This window comes from Schistocerca nitens, chromosome 4 (genome assembly GCF_023898315.1).
Source record: "Schistocerca nitens isolate TAMUIC-IGC-003100 chromosome 4, iqSchNite1.1, whole genome shotgun sequence".
Classification (NCBI taxonomy): domain Eukaryota; kingdom Metazoa; phylum Arthropoda; class Insecta; order Orthoptera; family Acrididae; genus Schistocerca; species Schistocerca nitens.
The window spans coordinates 326,901,095-326,928,016 of record NC_064617.1 but is presented as its reverse complement, the minus strand read 5'-3'; the positions used below and the strand labels follow the sequence as shown (position 1 = coordinate 326,928,016).

Genomic DNA, 26,922 nt, shown 5'->3' with positions numbered 1-26,922 from the left:
GGTGAGCAAGATGTATGAGACAGGCGAAATACCCTCAGACTTCAAGAAGAATATAATAATTCCAATCCCAAAGAAAGCAGGTGTTGACAGATGTGAAAATTACCGAACTATCAGTTTAATAAGTCACGGCTGCAAAATACTAACAAGAATTCTTTACAGACGAATGGAAAAACTGGTAGAAGCCGACCACGGGGAAGATCAGTTTGGTTTCCGTAGAAATATTGGAACACGTGAGGCAGTACTGACCCTACGACTTATCTTGGAAGAAAGATTAAGAAAAGGCAAACCTACATTTCTGCATTTGTAGACTTAGAGAAAGCTTTTGACAATGTTAACTGGAATACTCTCTTTCAAATTCTAAAGGTGGCAGGGGTAACATACAGGGAGCGAAAGGCTATTTACAATTTGTACAGAAACCAGGTGCCAGTTACAAGAGTCGAGGGGCATGAAAGGGAAGCAGTGGTTGGGAAAGGAGTGAGACAGGGTTGTAGCCTCTCCCCGATGTTATTCAATCTGTATATTGAGCAAGCAGTAAAGGAAACAAAAGAAAAATTTGGAGTAGGTATTAAAATTCATGGAGAAGAAGCAAAAACTTTGAGGTTCGCCGATGACATTGTAATTCTGTCAGAGACAGCAAAGGACTTGGAAGAGCAGCTGAACGGAATGGACAGTGTCTTGAAAGGTGGATATAAGATGAACATCAACAAAAGCAAAACGAGGATAATGGAATGTAGTCAAATTAAATCGGGTGATGCTGAGGGAATTAAATTAGGAAATGAGACACTTAAAGTAGTAAAGGAGTTTTGCTATTTAGAGAGTAAAATAACTGATGATGGTCGAAGTAGAGAGGATATAAAATGTAGACTGGCAATGGCAAGAAAAGCGTTTCTGAAGAAGAGAAATTTGTTAACTTCGAGTATAGATTTAAGTGTCAGGAAGTCGTTTCTGAAAGTATTTGTATGGAGTGTAGCCATGTATGGAAGTGAAACATGGACGATAACTAGTTTGGACAAGAAGAGAATAGAAGCTTTCGAAATGTGGTGCTACAGATGAATGCTGAAGGTAAGGTGGGTAGATCACGTAACTTATGAGGAGGTATTGAATAGGATTGGGGAGAAGAGAAGTTTGTGGCACAACTTGACTAGAAGAAGGGATCGGTTGGTAGGACATGTTTTGAGGCATCAAGGGATCACAAATTTAACATTGGAGGGCAGTGTGGAGGGTAAAAATCGTAGAGGGAGACCAAGAGATGAATACACTGAGCAGATTCAGAAGGATGTAGGCTGCAGTAGGTACTGGGAGATGAAGAAGCTTGCAGAGGATAGAGTAGCATGGAGAGCTGCATCAAACCAGTCTCAGGACTGAAGACCACAACAACAACAACAACAACAACAACAACAACAAGTAATTAATTTAGATATGGGACTAGTTTGAAGTCAGAGGATCCGTAATCTAGCAAGTAGGTTGGATATGCCACCAATTCATTGCGCAGATCCTTCTCTTTACCATTTAACAAAAAGTACCATCATGGACAGGTGAATTATCATCATGAAAGATAGTTCAATCCTTGTAGTCTCATATTTTTCTATTCAGAAAACTAGCGTGATGTCCTTCATTATACCTCAGCATTTCAATCAAGAAAAATAACACTGGTCGTAATCTATGCAGCAGTATTAAAATCCTAGTTGTTCACTGCTGAAGCATTCACAACAGAGTACCAGAGTTTTAAGCACTCCTGAAGATGAGTGACCCTCATGTAAAACTAGCTACAGAAAGCTGGTTAAAACCTGAAGAAGATAGCAGTGAGAGTTTAGGAGAAAATTTAACTTTATGTCGAAAGGATAGGCTGGTTGGAAATTAAGATGGTGTAGTTGTCCCACCAGAAAACACACTCAAATTCACAGATAGAAATTGAAGTAATGTGCAAAATGTGCAAGATTGTGTGGGCAAGATTCAGTATGAGCAGTGGGTATAAAATGGTAATTGGAGCCTTCTGTTGACTACTAGACTCGCCATCTAATGTAACCACAAAGATGTTAGAGAAGATCTCTGTTCGCTTGTAAGTTCCACAGTCATACTGCAATCATTATTGAAGACTTTTAAGCATCCAGCAGTCAATTTGGAAAATTACAGTTTTGTTAGTGATGGGCACAAGACATTTTGTGAACCATTACTAAATGCCTTCTCTGAAAACTACGTAGATTGATTGGAACCCCACTCATGGTGGAAATACATCACATCTGTTGACAACAAATATACCTGACGTCTTTGATGATGTTCACATTGAAACTGGTGTCAGTGACAGTGAGGCAGCTCTAGCAACAAGGATTAACTAAGTACAAAGGACAACTAAAGCAAGTAGAAAGTTGCATGATTTCAGTAAACTAGATAAAAAAAGCAGTAGTGTCATATCTCAATGAGAAACTTGAAATATTTAGCACAGGACAGGAGCACGTAGAGGAACTCTGGCTCAAGTTTAAAAGAATAGTTGATCAGGCAATGGAGATAGATATTTACTCATTAAAACAGTTCATTATAGGAGGGGGTCCTCCATTGTATAAAGTCTCTGTAAAGAAACTTTCAAAGAAAGACTGACTACTGCACAATAGGTGTAAAAGCATAGGGCTACAGATAACATTTAACTGTCATGAGAGTAATGTGTGAAGCCTTTGGCGATTTCTTTTGCAGAATATGGCCAAATGATCTTTCACAGAACCAGAAAGAGATTCTCGTCATATATAAAGGCTGATAGTGGTAACAAACTTAATGCCCAGTCACTCGAGAATGCAACGGGAACTGAAATTGATGTTAGCAAAGCAAAAGCAGAAATGTGTAACTTGGTTTTTCAAAGAGTCCTTTACAAAGGAAAACTCAGGAGAATTGCCCGAATTTAATCTTCATTCAACTGAAAAGCTTAGTGAAATAAATTTGGTATCAGTGGTGTTGAGCAACAGCTGAAATCGAACAAATCACTAGGGGGAATGGAATCAGATTCTATACTGAATTTGCAGCTGAGTTAGCCCTTCTTTTAACTATAATCCATAGTAGATCCTGTGAACAAAACACTTTGCCCAGTTTTGGAAAGAAGCACAGGTCACACCTATTTGCAAGAAGGGTAGTAGAAGTGATCCACAAAACTACTGTGCAATACCGATTTGTTGTAGAATCTTAGAACACATTCTGAGCTCAAACATAATGAAATATCTCACATCGATCATGTGAAACCCAACTCTAAGCTTCTTCACGTGACGTACTGAAAGCTTTGGTTGAAGATACGTAGACGTGGTATTTCTTGATTTCTGAAAATCAGTTGAGTACCACATCTACACTTATTATTTTTAAAAAATGTATGGGATCTCAAGTGAAATTTGTAATTTGATTGAGGATTTTTTCGTAGCAAGGACACAGCATGTTGGATGGAGAATCATCAATACATGTAGAAATAACTTTGGGTGTTCCGTAAGGAAGTGTGTCGGGAACTTCACTGTTCATGTCATAAAGGGTCCAGCGAAAAGACTCCGTGTTTCAAAAGGTAGTTACTAACAAACTATGGAAGATACAGAGAATAGACTTCTATTTGTGAACAAAAAGTACTACATCATCTTACAGTAGCTGGTTTTAAAAATTATGTCCGGTAAGTGGCGTCCTCCATTGTTGATACATTGGCGAAGCCTTTCCCGGAAGATTCCACAGTTATTCATGCCGTTTCTGGTGGTGTAGCAGTCACTGCCTGGGTGATTGCCTCCTTAAGAGGTTGTAGGAGTGTGGCACAGTGTTTTTACACTTCATTCTCTAACTGTCCCCAAAGAAAAAAAATCACAACCTAATAAATCGAGTAATCTTGGGGACCAGACAATTTCTCCTCGTGAAGAGAGGGGCCATCCAGGAAACAACTATCTCAAAATTTCCAGAGAATGCTGAGAGATGTGAGCAGTGACTCTCTTGTTAGAACCAAACTACCCCCTGTTCATGGTCCCCAACAAATGGATTTAACATAGGTCAAAGGAAGATGTTTATCATGTGACAGTGATCATTGTTACACCACGTTCTTTGAAAAAATGCGGATCCTACATCACTGGTGAATTTCCTGGTAGTTTTCAGCTGCCCAGTAGTGGAAGATTTGTTTGTTTAAATTACATGACAAGTGCCAGTGGGACTTTACCAGAAGAAATCAAAACAGCATCAGGGGGACTGTTTTAAAGAATTTCCTTCCACACAGGTCTGCAAGTTTCAGAATCTCTCTCACTTAATTCTTGAGTAACCAACATTTTGTATGGGCATATGTGAAGATTTCTGTGAAGGATACTTCTTACACTCCTCTCAGCCTATTCCAGGACAGCTGCATGTTTAAGTGCTGAACGCTTTGGCGATTGCTGGATAGGCACTCTCACGTGCCACATTTTCCGCCATTGTTACAGCCCGAAGTCAGCCAATAGATTTGCTTTTCAGTGCAGAAACTAATGCTCTAAAGATCAGTACCCAAACTTGAATAGCTTTTTCTATTAAAGAACAAAATAAAGTTGGCAAAGGTCCAACTGAATGTGAAATGGTTACTAAGTAGTAATCACAGAACCACATCACAAACTCCTCCGCAACAAATGCGATGCTCATGTAGCAGAGTCATTGCACATGTGCACTGCTTTCGATCAATACCCGCTCCATGTTGGTATTCCCACCACAATTCACTGAGTGGCCTCTCAAAATATGTGAGGTCATTTTGACAGACTCTGTATATTACTGACCTTTCAGACAATATTAATAGTAATATCAGGCTTTTTTGCAGATCATGCAGTTATCTGTAATGAAGTATTGTCTGGCAGGAGCTATGTAAGTGTCTAGTCAGATCTTAAGATTTCAAAGTGGTGCAAGGATTAGCAATTAGGGTTAAATGTTCAGAAATTTAAAATTTTGCATTGCCAAAATAAATGGAAAAAAAAGCCATGTCCTGTGATCATAATACCAGTGAGTCGCAATGGAATTTGTCAGCTCTTACAAATACCTGGCTGTAATACTTCGTAGGGATATGAAATGGAACAATTACATAAGTTCAGTCATGGGTAAAGCAGTCGATAGACTTTGGTTTATTCGTAGAGTACTTGAGAAATGCAATCAGTCTACAAAGGAGATTGCATACAAATCTTTCATGCAACCCATCCTAGAATACTACTCAAGTTCGTGTGACCCACCGTAATAGGACTGACAGGGGTGTTAATCATAAACAGAGAAGAGCAGCACGAATGGTCACAGGTTTGTTCGACCTATGGGAGAGTATCACAGAGATGTTGAAATAAGTGAACATGCAAACTCTTGAAGGTAGATAGAAACTGCCCAGAGCAAGTTTACTAACAAAATTAAGATCTGGCATTAAATGATGACTAGGAATATACTAGAACCCCCTACATGAGGATCGTGAGGACAAGATTAGATTGATTACAGCAGGCACATAGGCATTTAAACAGTCATTCTTCCTGTGCTCTGTACATGAATGGAACAGGGAATAAACCCTAATAACTGGTACAGTGGGATGTACCCCTCTGCCATACGCAACAGAGTGATTTGCAGAGTATATACATAGATGTAAATGGAAACTGACTCCACCTTTCTTGTGCAGTTTCACAGGCCTCCACCACTACTTTGTCATTTCGCTTTTGGCAGTTATTTTCACATTAGCATGTGGTCACTGTTGCGTGGTTATAATGAAAGTGCAGTTACATTTGTACACTGTGGGCTTTAATTTTGTTATGGTAGTGAAACTTGGTAGATATGCTAACGCGTTAATGCTGAATGGATTCATGATGGAAAAAAAAGAGAAAAAAAAATCTTCCAAGTTTAGCCACTTGGTGTAAATCCGGCGCTGTACAGCATATCCTCGATGTCTCTGGTGCTCATATTGAACAAATTGTGTAAGTGGCAGTTAATAAGAAAATCAGTGTTATGCATTTCTCACTTGTTTGACTGTTACTACTCATGTGCTGATAATAAGCCATTTCGTGTGGAAACATTTCTGTACATCTTTCTTGCATTTACAGTGCCAGATTTGCTCCTGGTGGCCAAAATTGGAACTATACACCCCCCCCCCCCCAAGAGTAAATTAGCTCTTCATAAATATAAATGCATTCAAATATGTACAAAGTTTCGCTGCCATTTGATAATTACAACCCACACTGGAACTCTTAGAGTTGCTGGACTGTAATTATAACCACAAGGTATTAAAACAATCGATATGCATCTTACTTAGAGCTTTCTTATAGTCAGTCCTTAAGTCAATCTTCCTGTAGATGTGATAGTGGTTCAGATATTACACACAGCTTTAACACATTGACTGCGACAAAGACAGTGGTGGCACAGCAGAGCTGCCTGCTGTGGCTAGCAGTGGCCAAATGGCAGTAACCTTGTAAATTACTGGATCATACAATGGCATATTGTGCAGTTCCTCTAGATTTTCATTTGCTGTTTGTTTTAGAATGTCCTTTGCATTTATCATCTGCAAGATGAGTTGTCATGTTTGAACCCCATCGGCTTATTAATGTAGAAAATTATGGAGTAGATGTTTCATAAACCTTCACCACCTTTGGATGAAATTATGTTGTCTACATACTGTCCAAAACCGAGATTTATGATGGCATGGGACCAGTATTCCTGTTTACTCATTTTGACATACATATGCACTACAACTAATCTAAGAAGTTCATAAATGAGCATATCTACAAATAAGGGTGGCACTATAATTACATTATTGTGCAGTACGTATAGATACAGTAATAGCAAAATTTAGTTGATAGCAATGCCATTTCTCTCCATGTCAGAGAACTTTGCACCTAGCAGTCATGTGATACTGACCGATCATTTCATTAATTTAAATTACAAGTCTTGGTATTCTAGTAGGTTTACAGTAATGATATAATAAAAAAAATTATTAATAAGAATGTGCTTAAAAGTATTGAAAAGCAGCTGATTAATTGTTTACTTTTATTTAATAGTATTTTATTAAGTGGTCTGGTGACTGTATTTAACTGTTATTATGTTGACTGCTTTAATTGTGTGAAAATTATAGATTTGGTTCTAATCTGTTCTGATGTGTGAAACTGCATGAAATTTTCTTCTTGTGGGACATTATGTGTGTGACAGTCTTAGGTGCAGCTGCAAGATATAAGTTTTGTCCAGGTATGTGGCAGATATAAAACTGTACTTTCCTATCATTGCACATTTATTGTGGCAGTACAGAAATCATTAAGCCTTATGAAAAAGTCTGTCATGTTTTGTTCTTAAAAAATAAGTCTAATCTGTGGATGACCATATAACACAGTTGTTAAAATCTGTTACCAATTTCAGTTGTCATAGCAACCATTTTTCAGATCATATTATTGCCATGGTACTGTCCCAACAAATTGTCACATAGTGCACGATCAAATAGACGTTATGTCAAAACTGTACTGCTCAGTTTTGTCATCTCATGTATGTGAACATGCAATAATGTAATAGTATCTTGTTGTGACAGTAACATAATCTGATAATCTGAAGGCAGATGCTTAGACAACCAAAACTAATAATTCAGTGTAATAATTGTTCGATTTTGTCAGTTAAGTTAAACATTTTAAAATATTAAAAAAGGCAGGTAAAAAAAGTGTAATGACCATTTCTGTTTTTCTTTTTTCTTGTGTGCATGCAGATTTGTACCAAAGAGTATTATCAGATCTAGTGAAGTAATGTCAAGAAAGCTCACATTATATGAAAGCGAAAAATGTTTCACATATATCTATATATACAAGAGGTACTTCTACTGTGCAAAACATGTGTTTTGCAGTATACTACACTGACTGAAGTCTGTACCATTATGCTCATTCGACTGGCCATTTCTGCCGCAGATAACAAAGAAAAAGAGAGAGACAAATGTTTTTAAAGTAGCTATTGGCTGGTAAAAATTTAGGAATATCTGTTTTCCTCTTCTATTTTTCACCTAAGAAGTGTTGCCTATGATACCAAAAGCTTCTTGAAGCTGCCCAGACCACTGAATTGCTAAATGTTTGTAATTAAAAATTATTGTAAGATAATATGCATTATATCTATAAGGCACATCTCATTTACTTACATTGAACAAAGATATGTGTTAAGCATGGTTCTCACTGAGGTGATACAATATGTGATATGTGATGCAACCCAAGATAAGATGCAGAAGCAGCCCACATTAGCAGAGTGCATAGAAACTTAGTAGAAGCCACTTAACTGGTTCATTGTAGGACAATAGTAGTACAACACTGATACATGTATCTGTCACGTCACCTTGCGCAACGCTGAGTGCTCATTCCTTCGCACAACTTATTGTTCTGCGAAGTGGAATCTGTGTGGTCTCCTTTGTGGAATTTGTGGTACGTTGGGAGAGCTCGGGAGAAACCACAGCTGAAGTATGTTGGATATTTGTAGCACTGCATGGGTACTCCAAACACTTCCTTTTGTTTTTCAATTTTTTGACCTATAAATAGTAAGGTACAGCAACATCCTCTTTAGAAGAGCTCATGATTTGCAACTGAAACAGGAACATGATTCATGCTGCCTTGCTCCTTGTCGTACAGTGAGTTGCGTTGCAAATCACATCGTGTATCACATCCCACTGGGAATGAGAGTGTTGCACCAATAAGCGTTATGCCTTATGATCTATATTACAATAGCAATATATCATGTCACACATTGTGCAATCTCTGTGAACTGCGTGTGTACTGTATTGTGGTGGTTCAGTGGAATAGTGTTACATTAGAGAGAAGTGTGTTACATCCGGGAAATAATTTTTGATACAGTCGTTTTGTTTACCTTACTATGTCTAGAGTTATTTAAATCTACACAAAAGTCATCAGTATTAAACTATAAAAATGACAAATGTATTTATTCATGATGTATACACCCCAGGATAACTGGGAATTCCTGAAAAAACCTGGGAATATTATTATCCAGTAGAAAAATGGGAAAAACCTAAGATTTCCTTAGAATTCTGGGAATTTTTCATTGTTTTAGTTATGAGTTAAATTTTTGTAATTTTGATGGTATGAACTAATACATACTTAAGTTACATAGAATTTTACTTTGACCTGCCACTGCAGAATAACACTGCAGCAATAAAACATAAACAAGAGAAAAACACCAACATAAAACTTAAGTTGCAAGGAAAATGTGCCACTTACAACAAAACACAGTGCACACACAAGTGTTTGCCAGTGGCAAAATTTGTCAAAGGCCTTAGGGCGAAGATCGGCAATGCTTCTTAACAAAAAAACTTCTTTTGATGAGCATGGCATAAGAACTGTCAAAATTTCTAACAGGTCATGGGAAAATATTGCGAATGGTGGTTTGAGAAGTGTTACTTCCAAAGTAAATTTCCTTTCACACAAGATGAATTATGTTTCATGTGAGAATATGTGGTAAATCTCAAATCACAGTGTGTTTGACTTGCATTTAAAACTTAACACTTTGAGGACCAGCCATGTAGAATAATTTTGGGACTGGAAGACCAGACATTTATGCTATCATTTAAAATGTCACTGGCAAATAAACATACATTTTTGAGAATTTTCAGAAGCTCCCATTGTCCTTTGCATAACCCACGAGCAGTTTGTAGCAAATTGGTGTTTGTGTTTTATTTACTGTAGCAGATTTAGTAACTAACGTATTGTGTTACATCTAGTTTTCCCTTAAAGAGGAGTAGCCCTATGTATTATCTGCATTTATTGTGAATTAATTCTGTTTTTGAGTTTGCTGACAACAATAATTTACATCAAACTAGTTTCAGGAAACTAGAAATTTTTGCCACAGATTTTTGTGTTGCCTCAATGGATATCTCATTTTGTGTATTTTCATCAATTCTTATAGGAAATTAGCAACTTTTTAGCTCAACAGACTAAAAGATGATCGGCAGGTTTACTTCAAAGTTAATTTGTTCACTGTCTTGTAATACATTGCACTAGCCAAAATGCTGCTCCACTATGAATGCTATTCTCAAACTCGGCATTAGTTGGTTAACATTCGTAAACAGCTGTAAATTGCCCTTACTACTGTCAGATGATTGGCAGCTGTTGTGAATCTGTGTGTTGGAGGAGCTCTGAGAGTAGTGTACCTGTGATACTTGTACCAAAGGTGCCTCAACTGCTATCCTCTTTTGTGGATCCTGTCCCCCCCCCCCCCCCCCCCCCCGCAGAAAGTAAGGGATCTGTCACTACACATCCACTTGTCTGCAGGTGGTGTGTCAATGGCAGACCTAGGCATCCTGTACCAGGTGGAGGCGACCAGGGAGGACTCGGTGTTCTACCAGTTCCCCTAACCAAAATGTTTGAGGTGCTGTCTTTCACTGAAACTGAACCAATGGGACTCACTTCATCTGAACTGGGAAGCCTGTTTCATTTGGTGTCAGGAGGAGGCACATACAAGAATGGTAGGGGTCTATCAATCGTTGGCAGTTCAAACATGCGGTGAATGGTGGTACCCCTTATGGAAATGGGAGCAAGGGGCAGGGAAGGAGACCAGGTGTACTCATTGTGTATGCCTGGGGGCCTCATTCAACATGATGATGAGGCTATTCTGGCAGCCATTGAGGGAAGAGGCTGCAACAACTCCAGATTGTGGTGCACATTGGAACAAATGATGCCTGTTGTCTGAGCTCTGAGGTCATTCTTGAGTCATTCCAGCATCTGGTGGAGAAGGTTGAGAAAACCAGCCTTGCTTGTGGAGTTTCAATGAAACTTTTAATTTGCAGCATTATCCCAAGAAATGATTGTGGCCCTTTGGTTCTGAGTCAAGTGGAATGACTGAACCAGAGACTTCGAAGGTTCTGTGACAAGCTATGCTGTGACTTTCTGGACTTGCACCATATGTTTGAGGACTGCAGGATCCCTCTAAATAAGTCAGATGTGTACTACACATCAGAGGCTGCTACTCATTTAGCGGACTGTGTATGGGGTGCACACAAGGGTATTTTAGATGAGGTGACTCTATTCAGTCCAGATAGTGATAGCTGTAGGAAACCCAGCAGCATCAGTGTAATGTAGGAAAAAATGTCCCCCCCCACCACCACCACCACCACCACAAGTGAGAGTATTAAAATCCTAACGGTAAACTGCTGAAGCATTTGCAGCAAAGGGGCAGAGTTTGAAGTGCTCATGAAAAGCAGTGAAGCTCACATAATGCTAGGTACAGAAAGCTGGTTGGAACCTGAAATCATCAGTAGTGAGATTTTTTGGGAAAATTTAAGCCTATATCAAAAAGATAGGCATATAGGAAATGGAGGTGAAGTATTTGTCGCAGTAGACAAGGAATTCATATCCACCAAGGCAGAAATTGAAGCCACATGTCAGATTGTTTGGGCAAGACTCAGTATTAGGGGTGGGCATAAAATGACTGGATCCTTCTACCCCCTGCCAGATGCATCTCCTGATCTAACTGGAAACTTGAGAGAATACCTCGGTTCACTTGTAAGTAAGTTCCCCAATCAAACTGTAATCATCAGTGGAGACGTTAATCGTCCAGCAATCAATTGGGAAAGTTAAAATTCTGTTAGAGGTAAGCATGAAAAGATACCCTGTGAAACTTTAATAAATGTCTTCCCTGAAAACTATGTAGAACAGATACCAAGCAAGGTGGCGCAGTGATTAGCACACCGGATTCACATTCGGGAGGACGACAGTTCAAACCCATGTCCGGCCATCCTGATTTAGGTTTTCCATGATTTCCCTACGTTGCTTCAGGGGCAGGGCCAACGTCCTTCCCCTTCCTTCCCTAAATAGATGGGCTGATGACCTTACTGTTTGATCCCCACCAAGCAACCAACCAACCTAGGATGGATAGTTAGGAACCCCACTTATGATGGAAATATATTGGACCTATTGGCCTCATCGAGGATGTCCACATCGAAACTGTTATCAGTGAACATGATGTAGTTGTGACAGCAATGATTAGCAAAGTACAAAGGACAACTAAAACAAGCAGAAAGATATATATGTACAGTAAACTGGATAAAAAATCAGTAGTGTCATATCTCAATGAACGTGAAGCTCCCAGCACAGGGCAGTAGCATGTAGAGCAACTCTGGCTCAAGTTTAAAAGAATAGTTGACCATGCACTTGATAGATGTACCCAGTAGAACAGTTCATAGTGGAAGGGAACCTACATGGTATACAGTCACTGTAAAGAAACTTCTAAAGAAACAGAGACCACTGAATAACAGGTATAAAATAAAGCGTAGTGCTATAGATAGATGCTGAATGAAACATGCGTTGCTGTTAAGAGGGCAGTGTGTGATGCCTTCAGTGATCATCGTAGCAGAATATTGTCAAGTGATCTATCATGGAACCCCAAGAAATTCTGGTCCTACATAAAGACTGTTAGAGGCAGCAAAGCTACTGCCCAGTCCCTAATGAATGAGATAGGAACTGAAATTGAGGATGGCAAAGCAGAAGCAGAAATGCTTAACTCAGTTTTCAAGTGTTGCTTTAAAATGGAAAACCCAGGAGAATTGGCCCCCATTTAATCCTCATACCACTGAAAAGATGAATGAAATAAGTACTTGTGTCAGTGGAGTTGAGAAACAGCTGAAATCATTAAAATTGAACAAAGCTCTGGGACCTGATGGAATCCCTGTCAGATTCTATACTGCATTTGTGGCTGAGTTAGCCCCTCTTCTAACTATAAGGTATTTTAGATCCCCCCAATCAAAAAACTGTGGCCAGTTCTTGGAAAAAGGCCAGGTCACAACTGTCTACGAGAAAGGTAGTTGAAGTGATCCACAGATCTACTGTGCCATATCCTTGACATCAGTTTGTGGTAGAATTGTAGAACATATTGCGAACTCAAACATAATGAAGTACCTTGAACAGAATGACCTCTCAATGCCAACCAGCATGGATTTCGAAAACATTAATTATGTGAAATCCAACTTTGCTTTTCTCACATGAAATACTGAAGGCTTTGGATCATGGCAACCAGATAGGTGCAGTATTTCTTGATTTCCGAAAAGCATTTGACTTGGTAATGCGCTTACATTTATTTTTAAAAGTACAATCATATCGGGTGTCAAGTGAAATTTGTGACTGGATTGAGGACTTTTTGGTATGGAGGACACAGCAAATTACCTTGGATGGAGTGTCATAATCAGATGTACAAGTAACTTCAAGTATGCCCCAGGGAAGTGTGTTGGGACCCTTGCTGTTCTTGGTGTATATTAATAACCTTGCAGAAAGTATTAATAATAAAATCAGATTTTTTTTTGCAGATGATGTAATTATCTATAATGAAGTACTGTCTGATAGAAGATGTATAAATATGCAGCCAGATCTTGACAAGATTTCAGTGTGGTGCAGAGATTGGCAACTTGCCAGAAATTTAAAATTTTACACTTCACAAAGCGAAAAAACATAGTATCCTGTGACTGTAATATGAATGAGTCACTGTTGGAATCTGCAAACTTGTACAAATACCTGGGTGTAACACTCAATAGGGATATGAAATGGAATGATCACATAGGTCAAATCATGGGTAAAGCAGGTGGTTGACTTAAGTTTACTGGTAGAATACTGAGGAAGTGCAGTCAGTCTACAAAGGAGATTGCTTACAAATTACTCGCGCGACCTTTTCTAGAATATTGCTCAAGTGTGTGTGATCCATACCAGATAGAACTAACAAGGGATATTGAATGTATACAGAGAGGGGCAGCACGAATGGTTACAGGTGTGGTTGAGATAACATGATGTGAGCTATGATTGGCTGAGAAATGCGCGTCACAATCTCGATTTCAGTGCTTCCAAAACGAACGTATTTATACTTTGTTATTACGAAGATATGCAGCGTATATGTTGCTGTACACCAAAGATCTTTCCGAAACACATTATTTTTTTCCTGGGTAATGTTTCCTAATGAGCAGGGAAGCTTCGCACCAGTGAATAAAACTTTTACCATTCAAAGAATTGATAAGTTTTAACATTCTGAGGGAAAATATACTGTCTCATAACACAGAGAAAGTGTATTTTCACCTGGGAAGAAGTGTATTAAAAGCAGGAAATCCAGGATTTTTTTTCCTTGTCTTCATACACACTCTGTTACTGTAAGACGTGGACTTCAAAATTTCATTAGTATTCTAAAGAAATTTCATAATTTGATGTGCTGTATTGATATTCACATGGAATTTTCAGTGTAGTACAACAAGATTTTGTTTCAAATTGTCTGAAGGAAATATTTAAAATATATGAAGTGCTAGAGCAACTTTCACCAATTTGGAAAGTGCCCCAAGTTTAATGTCACTTCTAGGCTGTTATTGAACTTTCCTGTTGTTGTCACTGATTGGAGTTTTTTTGTTACATCTTTTGTTTTCGTGTATGCATATCTGCTATACCTGACACAGTCTGTTTGTTCTTCATGGTCTGATATTTGCATATCCTTCCAATTTTCCCTCTCCTCTGTATTTTCCAATTTGAGTGTTAAAATATCCTGAACACCTTACAAAATTTGCTTTTAATCTTCTGCTTAAAATTTCCAATAGAAATTTTCAGAAGTTTTTGTTGCATTCTTTTTCCTGCGTATCTTGATTTTATTCATTCTGTCCTGTAATTTTCTTACATTCTTTCATAACACATTTAAAGTGCCTCATGATTTTTACACTGTCGATGCCTCACTTCCATGCAAATATGTAGACACAGTTTCTGGGAAACACTTCTTCAGTTCCATATCAGTATGTGATACCAGTTAAGCTTTTTCTGTGAAAGATGTGTTTACTAGCATCTGTATCTCTGATGTTTCCCTCACTTTGGTTGTTTTGTGTAATATTACGAAAATGTGATGTCAACTGAAAATTTGTGCTAGACTGGGACTCAAATTCAGATTTCCTGCTTTCAACTAGCAGTTTCATTAGGCTGTCTGAGTACTTCTACTGGCCTGATTTAGAGTTTCAATATTTTTTCACTTGCGAGAACCTGTGGTTACATCAGTGATAGTGGAAGTTTCGGTCAAGTCATGTTGACTAATTGTTGAGGCAACTTCTCATGCTAAGCAGGAAATCTCGTTTCCTGTCCTGGTCTGGCACAAATTGTCAGATGTCACTATATATCTGAACAGTTTTCACTACACCGTTACTGTGCATTTATTTCATTTCTCATATATTGTGTAATATTGTTTGCTAGGAGACAGAAGTCTTTAAATTACACTGCTATCTCTTGTTGAATTTGGATATTTAGCAAATTTGTCATCTCCTTTGTAGTACTTATTACCTTCAACTTAGTATAAAATTGGATTTAGATATAAACAAAGTACGGAATGGACAGTGTCTTGAAAGGAGGGTATAAGATGAACATCAACAAAAGCAAAATGATGATAATGGAATGTAGTCGAATTAAGTCGGGTGATGCTGAGGGAATTAGATTAGGAAATGAGACACTTAAAGTAGTAAAGGAGTTTTGCTATTTGGGGAGCAAAATAACTGATGATGGTCGAAGTAGAGAGGATATAAAATGTAGACTGGCAATGGCAAGGAAAGCATTTCTGAAGAAGATAAATTTAACATAGAGTATAGATTGAAGTGTCAGGAAGTTGTTTCTGAAAGTATTTGTATGGAGTGTAGCCATGTATGGAAGTGAAACGTGGACAATAAATAGTTTAGACAAGAAGAGAATAGAAGCTTTCAAAATGTGGTGCTACAGAAGAATGCTGAAGATTAGATGGGTAGATCACATAACTAATGAGGAGGTATTGAATAGAATTGGGGAGAAGAGGAGCTTGTGGCACAACTTGACTAGAAGAAGGGATCGGTTGGTAGGACATGTTCTGAGACATTGAGGGATCACAAATTTAGTATTGGAGGGCAGCGTGGAGGGTAAAAATCGTAGAGGGAGACCAAGAGATGAATACACTAAGCAGATGCAGAAGGATGTAGGCTGCAGTAGGTAGTGGGAGATGAAGAAGCTTGCAAAGGATAGAGTAGCATGGAGAGCTGCATCAAACCAGTCTCGGGACTGAAGACCACAACAACAACATAAACAAAGTTATAGTCTGTACTTTCTAGTGCACTCGCCTCCCTAGCTCTGAATCTGTAGAAGTTGGAAGACTTCAGGCTATTGGTGTTATAAATGTCTTGTTACTGTCAATCATAGTGATTAAATATTTAACACTTTCTGCAATATCACAGTAGTATCCACAGCTGAATGCCTTGTTTCATTTCACCTTTATACCTATCCATGTTGTAATGAGTGGCAAATTAGTTTCTTGTCTTTCTCAGGCATTATTATTATTAAGGCCTCTTGGGTTAGTAGTTTCATTACTCACAATGAGGGGTAGAAACTCAAGAAAAACTGCAAAGTCATAGGTATTGTGGCTACTTTGTTGAAGGAAGGTGGCTACTTTGTTGAAGGAAGGTGGGACCTGCACCTTGCATATCATTTATCTCTTCATCACAGACAGTGTGTTGTATGGATCTTTCTCCTTGGCTACTCTAGAAACAACTCTATTAACATTCTAGAAAATGTCCTGAGACTGAAGATTTGCTGTTCATTCCATTCATCAGTTATTCAAATTCTTAATTATTTTCTGTTAAGAAAGTTCATTGTATTTGATTCTCTTATGAGTATCTCTTCTTCTTGCATTTATACTATCAATATATTTTTTCTAAATTCCCATCTCTGGTTCTTCAATGCAACAGTTTACTAATATTGTTGATATATTGCTCATTCCTTCTTAACATGAATGTGTCTTAATTTTCTGCTTTTGTTACCACCTCTCCCCCTCTTCAAACCTGATTTTTGTGGATATAGTTTCAGCACATTGCCCCTTTATTTTCAAGATTTCTATCATTATAACCCAGAAATGTTATCCAACTCCACAAACATACCATAATTTGTAAGTTGATTGTGAGCACGATGGAGTTTACTAACTAGCAACTTACTGTAGCTGTAATTTTCTCCACTGCAGTCTAGATTAAATACAAAAAAATAACTGCACCTAAATTATAAGAACTGCCATTGCTCCTGTACTTTGCTTCTGTTCCATACATAGCTGAAAATATGGGTATTGTAGTGTAATTTCATTGGACAACTTGTGTAAATGACAGAACAATCATTGTTTTTATAAATAATTTTTTACCTAGAAACTAAACAGAGAACCATAACTATTTAGTGCGCGCGCACAGACACAGATTCCCAATGAAGTGGTAGAAACAATGCTCCCCAAATGAGTGCTCATTTTGGTTGATGAATAATTGTAGAATGAAATATCTGATCACTGGAGTAACACGTGGGATTAGTGGCCACAATACATTCACGAACAGCCCATCTACTGTTAATATCAGATTGCAAGGGCTTAAATTCACAATCATTCAGGAGGAAGTTCATGATGTTAGACTTCTAAGCTCTCATTAATGGTTTCACACCTGTCAACAAAATTTGAGTGTCAGTAGAGTAGATTGCTGGCAAAATAGGAAATTATGAACACTGATCGCAGATAACAAGTGTTTTTTTCAAGAACTTCACCAGAATGAATAGCTCTAGCAATTGTGCACTGTGATCACAATATTTTACTAGCAGTGAGAACTTTCAGGATAGAAATGTATTGTGAAGCTGTGGATAAGAGGATTAATCCCACTTCCATCAATGATACCTATATACAGTTTTTTATGTAAAAACACAGTTCATGTGAATCACGTTACTGCTATTGGGTTGGGCATGATCCACTGCAGCATGGAGTAACATTTCAAGAAGTGGAAAGGTATATTTTTCTCCCTCCACTTGGACTGATAACAACAGTCATCCATACAATATTTTCAAGAGTATCCTAGTCATTTACCTCAAATGATGGGAGACTGGCTGAGACCATTACTTGAAGCATATAACTTAGTCATCAAATCATTTTGCAGAAAACTGGTGGTGTAAACTTGGCTCTGAAACTATAAATGTAACTCCTGCCCAGGAAAATCTTAGGAATTGCAGCACAATAAATGATCTCCACACAATTCAACGAAATTTAGTTAGTGGTCGGGTGTCAAGCCTAGTTGTTGCATTTTACATATAATGTGTTCAGCTCAGATTCTAAAATTTGAGAATTAACAAACTGCTTTGTTGGGCCTCTGAGGATTTCTGCAGCATTAGGAAGTGAAATGAAATGTAGGCACAGAAAAATAGGCCACAACCTAATGACCAAGTAATAAATCACTAAGTAGCCTATAAAACAAGTGAACTTACTAGATTTAGCATAAATGGCCAGTTCCGAGCTCTAGCTCATTTTCAAATGTATGAATGAATGTAAACATATCCACCTCATAAGTATCTGACTGAGGAAAGTGTCAACATCTATTCATGCACTTCATGATGAGTTAAAGCTTGAAACCAGCCATTAGTGCTAAATACATTACTTATTTTGACCAAAGTTGATGGTGGAAACGTCACTCTTCAAACTATGTGTTCCATGATTTTTCTAAATTACTTTAAATGAATGGTGGAATCATTTCTTCAATGTGCAACATCCCTATCCAGAGCTCCATCTGTAATGACCTCAGTCGGTCAGGTTTAAAGGTACTGGTCAATTGGTTTGCGACTGCAGTAGTGTATGGGAAATTTGCCTCACTCTCGTGTGTATTATCCTATGATAACAGCTATCAACATACTCCATACCCATGTGTCAGAATGTTACGCAGGTATCACTTTCATTAAAATTTTGTAAAAATGTCTTATAGTATTGTTCAATAGTGTATAAACTAGTTTTACTGTCACATTTGAGAATCTTTTATAAACCTCCTCTTCTGGATTTCATTTTTGTCACAGTATGGTATATAATTAAAAAACACTGTGTCTTTGGTAGAAGAACATTCTCCTTTCCTTGCTGTATTGGTTACGTGTGACTCCAGTATTTAAAAATATTAAGTGCAGATGCTGAGTCACAGATGGCACCACAAAAAAGACAGTCAGAAAATGAGCTTTCAGCCAACAAGGCCTTCATCAGAGATAGCCCCCCCCCCCCCCCCCACACACACACCATCTAGTGAATTCTTTCTTGGCTGCAGAATGATAATCTTTTTCTTTTTGCTGCCCTTTATCTTTTAACTTTACAGGGTTAGCATGTTAATTACAGTATTTGGCAATGTCAGTGTGTGTGTGTGTGTGTGGGGGGGGGGGGGGAGTGATAGGGGGGGAGAAACAGCATCTGTATCATCTAGTGTTCTCAAGTGTACGTGTGCGAACATTTTCTAAATGTTCATAAATCTTGTAACTGAGTCCAGTATCCACCTGGCTGGATGTGGCAAACAGAGTAAAAACCACATCCAGGCTTCCAGCACACAGGCTCTCATTGTTAATCCACAGGATGGATTCCATCTTAGGTCACGCCGCATCCTCGATCCAGAAGCAGTTTGCAAATGGGCAGTTTGGTAGGATGCTGAAACTGCTTCATTGCCTATTTATATTTGTACTGCAGTTCCTTTTAATCAAACATCTTTTTCATCCTTAGTTTCATATTTTGTATTTTTTCGTGTTTTGTATGTGTTGTATGCTGCAATTGAAGCATCTAGTTTGTTTCCATTTCTCAAGAATTTGCTTGGTTTGTAAATGCCATACAAGTTTAGGTCACATTTGCTTTTAAAGTACTTTCATTTTTTAGAAAGCAGTGTTGTTAATTTTATATCTTGCTTCAGTATGTTTCCAATATTTTCCTTCCTGTTGCACTTAACAGTGAAGTTGTATAGGATGTCAATTTAGCTAGAGGGTGGTAGCTAATGATTTCTTTAGTTTTGAAGATAAATACTTGTCTTGTAACCAGGTTGTGTGTTTCCCATTTTTACATTGCAAGCATCAGCTTTAGTAATTTGTATTTCCTATTTTTATTTTCAGCTCAGTAATTCCTAGAGCATAGCAGTTTTTGAAGTATTCAATTAACCAATGCCCAGTTTCATCCAGGCCTTATCAGAATTGTGTTACACTGAAACTGATTTTTAGTTTTAGTGTTTTTGCTGTGGAGGAAGCAACGGTAAAATTATGTTAGTCCTATTTGTGACGAATTCCACACAGTATTGAATCAATGCCTTTATCACATGAGAGATAATTCCATCCACAAAATTAATTACTGCAGAGAGATCCATTTGAGAAACAAGAGTGAATGATGTGTAGCTGAGAGTAGGTGTACTAGAAGTTGATATTTACAAGGGAAATCTTAATTCTTGCAAACTATAGATTTTGGAAGTATTATTAGCCAAGGAAATGAACTTAGGATGTGTCCAGGGTGACAAAACCATTGTGCTTTTTTGCCTGAGAAACAGTTGGGGGGAGAACACTGCAGTATTCTTAATAGTGTAATGCTGTCACAGGCTCTATGCCAGTGTCCTGCATAGCATGACTTGTCTTTTCTGGTGCATTTTAAAACTGAATTCCATAGATGGAATAATTATTCCTAGAATTTCCTTGCCTCCATTGAAGTCCAGTTCTGTGTTACAAAAACTGTGAAGCTTTTGCAAAGTTCATAATACTGCAGAAATTGCTGCCAAATAATACTGTTATTCCTGTGTCAATAGAATATTTATATATTTACTGTGCTTCTAGAAATCCCATTCTGCTCATCATCATTCCCTCGTTGATGTAACTTGCCCACAGTTGATACGACCTCATCATTTTTCTTCTTATACTTTCCATCAGCACAGTCATTGCTTTCACCTCCTTGTCAGTAAATTTAATGATGTTAACAGCATGCTTTCACAGCTGCTAATGAAAATACTTTCTGCTGACTTTCCCTGCTTGGACTGCAAGGCAACAATGTGTACTGTCTTTCACTGGAGTTTGGCTACAGCTAACCACCTGAATGAGTTAGTTTCTGTTACAGCCGAGTTTGCTTTCTGATGCTTTCTCATGTAATACGCAGTGGTTATAATTAAAGTACAGCTACTCACAGAGGTCCAGTGTGAGCTGTTATTATCATATGACAGCAAAAGTTGGTAGATATGCTAATGTGTTAATATGGAACCAATTTATGCTGGGAAACAAATTAGTTCCAATTGCGGCTACCGGGTGCAAATCTGGTGCTGTACACTGTTCTTATGATGATATGACATCCACATTGTCATTTGAAAAGCAATAATGTGAGTGAATAGGATGGTAATCGAGAAGAGAGACAGAGTGCTGTCTTTTGTGAAGGGCATCAATTACAGTGCTCTATTGAGAGACTGTTGTCAACTAAAAGATCTGAGGAGAGGCCCACTGTCATTAAATGTTTTAAAGAAGAAGATAATGAAATCTGAAAACACAGGTGAGCTTGGTGTGGCATCTAGAAGAGGAAGGCGTCTCATGCTGGTGGAAGTTATTGATGAGGTTGTTATTGCTGTAACTAGCCATCGAACACGTGCCCCAGGTAGTGCTAGTGCTTGTGCAGTGTCCCAAGAATTGCCCATCCGAAGATCAAAAGTATGGAAAATTTTGCACCCTATCTTATACTGGTGGCTGTACAAAATTCAGAAGGTGTAGTAACTGAAACTTCATGATTCATAGCAATGCTCTGAATTTGCTCTTCGACTTCTGGCACAGATTGAAGTTGATGACATGTGGCTAAGCAATATTCTATGGGGTGACAAGGCACATTTTTACACTGCAGGGTGCAGCGAATACACAGGCCTACCGAATTTGGGGTATTATTAAACACCATGTTGTGCACAAAGAGCCATTGCAGTTGCTGTATGTGACTGTGTTATGTGGATTCTCAAGCACCTGTATTCTCTATTCATTATTTGAAGAGAATACACATAGAGGGCCTGTCAAGTGAAAAGTGGCGTGTGCATGTTATCAAGACCTCCATGTACGGCATGTGAATCCTGCTTTGGAAGAGCATAACTGTGTGGAAACCCCAGTTTTCATGCAAGACAGGGCAGCATCTCATGTCACTCATCCAGTAAAAGATCTGCTTAATAATGTGTCCTTACATGAGCCTGTTACCTCCAGAGGTTTTCCAGACGCATGGCCTGAAAGATCAACTGATTTGAATCCATGTGACATTTAGCTCTGGGGGAGATCTAAGGGAACATGTTTACCAGGGACACATTCAGTCTACCTAATCTGAAGACCACTATATGGAATCACATTCCTCCGATTCCAACAGAACTGCTGCAAGCAACTGTTTATCACCTCGTTTTATGGATACAGCACTTTGTCAATGTCTCAAGTGCTCATATTGAACATGCTGTGTAAGTAGCGGTCAATAGTAAAATCAGCATTATGCCTTTCTCATGTGTTTGACCTTTTCTACTCACATCCCGTTCAGAGTCCAATAAATATGAAAACATTTCTATACATCTTTCTTACATTCACAGTTCCAGATTTACACCTGGTGGCAAAAATTAACTAATTTTTTTCCAGCATAAATCGCTTCCGCATTAACGCGTTAGAATACATACGTATGATAGTTACAGCCGACACAGGACGTCTGTGAGTAGCTGCACTGTAATTATAACCACTCAGTAATTGTTGTAATGCGAACATAGGAGAAAGAGGTGTCAAAGAAATCTCTCTGTCTGTCTGTGTGTGTGTGTGTGTGTGTGTGTGTGTGTGTGTGTGTGTGTCAGTCCCCTTCTAGTCAGTTAAATATACCAAGAAACCCAGTTGCAACATTGTAAAATGATTTAATTAGTGAAAGAACATAAAAAAATTTGTATTTAGGTTGCTGGATTCGAAGACTTTTCTGAACATGGAAAGTTAATGGCAGCAGTGAATATTAAAACATAAAAGTGGAGATTTATTCATGTATAATGAAATTTTCAGGAGTTAGCAAATTGTTATAGACATAAATACAAATAGAAACTCAAATTGAGTTATCAACAGAATCAAAGTTGTCTTCCATGGGTAAGAAATATGAAAGAGTGTCTGAATAAGTAGTGCAGGTATAGTAAATTGTAAGTGCATGGCTTGATACATATTTTCTTTAGCAGGCAGCAAATGAATTATGAATTGCCACAGAGATAATGTATTCCAGTTTTTGGAATGATTTTGATGTCCATAGCTGTTAATAATAAAGTTTGAGTGAGGGTACCTGGAAGGGCAGAAAGAAACATAGAAGTAAAGGAATTAAACAAAAAGGCAAAGTGAAAATATAAGGAACATACAGAATGTTACTGAGTCACTTCAAGAGTCTTTGTGCAGGTTGCATATCCTTCATTCTCATATGGAGCTGGAGTTACATTTGCACTTGTGACTACATTGCAACACTAGATTAATTAGACCAATGAAGTGTGGTAGGAAAGAGATTAACTTCAAAATTTTGATCATTCATTTCAAATATAACTTGTCAGCTAGTTTTCACAGACATTGTGACAGTCACAGTTTCCTTTAAATAAGCACAATTTTCTGTGCTTATTATCTATAAGTTAGCTGTAAAATGCATCTGATAGCTGCCAGGCAGTGTGGAAAATGTACAAGACAAATCAATGCACAAAAAAATTGTGCTGTACCAATTAGAATATTTCAATGTTCTTGTCATATCAGATTGTAAAATTTTTGGTGTAACTTTGCCATTCAGTGTTATGTGTTGAAAGAATCTTGTGTGCTTAACATAAAATCTAGATCTTTAGACACAAAATGCAGATTATCATATTTTTTATGGTGATATTTTCACAGACTGATGAACAAGAGGTCATTACATTCCTTCTGACAACTGAGATAATCCCACTGTGTCTGCGAATAATGGAAAGTGGATCAGAACTATCAAAGACTGTGGCTACCTTCATATTACAGAAGATACTTCTTGATGACAGTGGCCTCTCGTACATTTGTCAGACTTATGACAGATTCTCACATGTTGCTATGATCCTTGTAAGTGTCTTAATAGCTGTATCTGAGTTATATTTCACCTGACTCATTTAAATTGATCAGTGCACTGTTTTTGCAGTAGTTTCACCCACCAGAAATTCTGTTTGCGTAACATTGCTTATTGATGTATTACATGTTGAATCTTAAATTTTCTATTTTATACCTGTGGAAATTATATTTTAGGGAAAAATGGTACTGTCTCTGGCAAAAGATCCTTCAGCAAGGCTGCTTAAACATGTTGTGAGATGCTACCTCCGCCTCTCTGACAACCCTAGGTAAGTTCTAAATAAGATAATGCTAGTGCCACTATTATACGTGTATTGTTTTGAAACATTAAAATTATTTTTAATTTTCTCATTATAAAGATTATAAGGTAATTTGTGTAGTTGTTTTACTTTCAATAAATTACTGTTAACTGTGAGGTGTGGAACATGTTCAAGTTGTCGGTAACTTAACCATGAGAAAATAGAGGCTCCCATTGAGGCAGATCAGCAGCTTAGTTGCCTAGTTATTTGAGTGTACTAATTACTTGATCCAGTTGAAGACCATTAGCACATTACTCCTTTCTTTGTTATAGTCAGTATAGGAACTGGAATCAGTTTTTATTATTGTGTAGAGATTGAGTACCTTAATGTTGACAGAACTCTGAGTTTTTTATATCATTCACTTCGCTATTCTGGAAGTAAAGTTTGGAGTGATTTAGAGAAACAGTGAAATTCTTTATTCAGGATGATCAAATGGACATTGGAAGCCCACTCCTAGTATATTAAGAGTAGAGTATTGTAACCATTACATGACAATGTTGGATGATGTGGGAGTAATGTAAAGACTTTTAAAGCCTTACGGAAGTTGTTGGTATCTATAGGAATGTCTGGATATGAATGGAATAAATCAAAGATGACTTATAAAGGTGTTTTTAGGTAATAAATGCCTGACTCACCATGGGCTGTATCCAAATTAAGTAATTCACAAAAAGACGTAGCTTTAACTGCAGAAGTACAATATTCATTATTATGTCCTCTATTCTGAAAAAGTAACCACAGTTTAAAATATGATGTAAAGTAGATAAGTTGAATAGATGTGTGTTTCAGACTGCTGCATTCTGTTGTAGACCTTTTGTCTTTACTTTCAATATTGTTTTTCTAGGTGCTATTGTGAATGTACTGTGTTACAAATGTGCATTAATTTAAGCTGTGTTACAGGGCAAGAGAGGCTCTACGACAATGTCTGCCTGATCAGTTGAGGGACACCACATTCTCAAATTGCCTACAGGATGACAAGTCAACAAAACACTGGTTGACACAACTGCTGAAAAATCTTGAAGCAGGACCTGTCACTATTGTTGGCGCAAATACTAATGTTGGTATATCACCGCTTGCCCCACAGTGAATTGAACTGTTTGTCTATGTTGTTGATATTTTGTTTTTGTCTGTAGCAGTTTATTCATGACACCACAGAGGGATAGACTGATTTTATTCACAGGTGTTTCCAATTTACTTAATCTTGCAAAGAAACTGGGTGACTAATTGAAGAAATTTCAATTTTCAATACTGGCTAAGTCAGTACCTAAAATGCCCTTTATCTGGGATAATTTTATCTTTGTTGTATATATTATCTGAAATTGTATCCAAATATTCTGTGAATTCAGAAATGGAAAAATGATGTGAGAGTTAGTTCTGGATATTGTTATGCAATATGATGCATGGAAAGTAGTCGAAGTGTATCTCTTTACATAAAAGAAGTAAGTGTTCATTATTAGAGAGGAATACATGTAAACTTTTCATGGCATAACTTAAGTTATAAAAGAACAGTTAAATGATTTATGTGTAAAGTATGAGAATGTGCTTGACAAGTCATACATTTCTGGAATCTGCAGTCTTCATGTTGAGATGGCCTGGAACAAATAAGAGCTGTTGTTCACATGATACATTCAAATGTAAGACCACTGAAGTGATGACTATGATGTGTACTGTGTTGTGTATTGTAAGGAAATATTTTATATGTAGAGTTTACTGCTCTGATATGCCTATAAGATAAATCAGTTTTGAGACTTAAAGAGTTTGCAGATAACTCAAATTTGAGTTAGTGCTTGATTACTCTTCCATATTAATTATAACTTTTCAGTCATTTTCTTCATCTAACTTACTCTTATCTTGATGTACATTGATTATTATGTTTTGTGGTAGAATGTCATTAATATTGACCTAAATGGTCACTTTTTGGGGCCTTGTATTATTTTTACATTTATCTTATTTATTTTAAAGCAGAGATAAATTGAATTTGTTTACATATAAGCCAAAGAAAGCTCGTTACTTTTCAGGAAAGAAATAATAATGTACAGTAGAGAATGATATAAAAATATTAACATAATTAATGTTAATATTTAAAAATCAATATTTAAGACTGGTAAATGTCCTTCATTATTGATGAAGAGCAGACATGCAACTTTCTCACTCAGAATATCATTATTTATCATCATTAACCCAGAATGAAATTGATTTGTAAATGGTATAGGCTAATTGTAAGTCTTTTTAAATATGTCATAATTAATGTAATTGCATTATTTGATTTTGTTCAGAGAAGTGAGTTTTACAGTTGTAGTTGCACTGAAAAACTTTTTAAAGTTGAAGTAATTCACAAATTATCTGAGAACACTTTATGTATTACTGTTAATATAGTTTTTTATGATATTGATTTATATACCCTTGATGGAACTGTGTCCTGCTGGCAGGCTAAATTACATAACTTCTGTCACACACTTCCTAAAGGTGAGAAAACTGAATCAAGAGAATATAGAAGAATGTACTGAGTACAACTTGCACTATACAAAGGCTACAAGGTAGCAACATCTGGAAAACTATTTGTAGTTCACTATTTTTATTTACTTTTGTTACTTTTTTTGTTAATGCAGTCTGATACACAGTTTGTAACATCTTAAATTGTACCTGATCATTGGTGTTATATTTGTTCTATAACACTTGAAATTTATAGATTGTATAGTGTATTTGTTATAGAAAAAATGTTTCTGAAATAAATTTTCTTATAAAGTTGATAGGAGCTTGGTACCTCTGAATAAAGGTATAATCCACTACCTCAAAAATTTGTGCATGCTTACTACCAGTGGTATGCTTTTCTG

The 26,922-nt window shown here is 37.3% G+C and overlaps 1 protein-coding gene across 3 annotated transcripts in view; it reads left to right on the top strand.

Moving 5' to 3' along the window:
• LOC126251902 (CCR4-NOT transcription complex subunit 9) overlaps positions 1-26,783 on the top strand; it is a 64,956-nt gene extending 38,173 nt beyond the window's left edge. For all 3 annotated transcript variants that reach the window (XM_049952628.1, XM_049952626.1, XM_049952627.1), the window contains 3 exons: positions 23,595-23,789; positions 23,970-24,061; positions 24,989-26,783. In XM_049952628.1, coding sequence (XP_049808585.1) covers positions 23,595-23,789; positions 23,970-24,061; positions 24,989-25,175 — 474 coding nt within the window. In that variant the 3' untranslated portion in view covers positions 25,176-26,783. The remainder of the gene's footprint in view (positions 1-23,594; positions 23,790-23,969; positions 24,062-24,988) is intronic.
• The last annotated feature ends 139 nt before the right edge of the window (positions 26,784-26,922 follow it).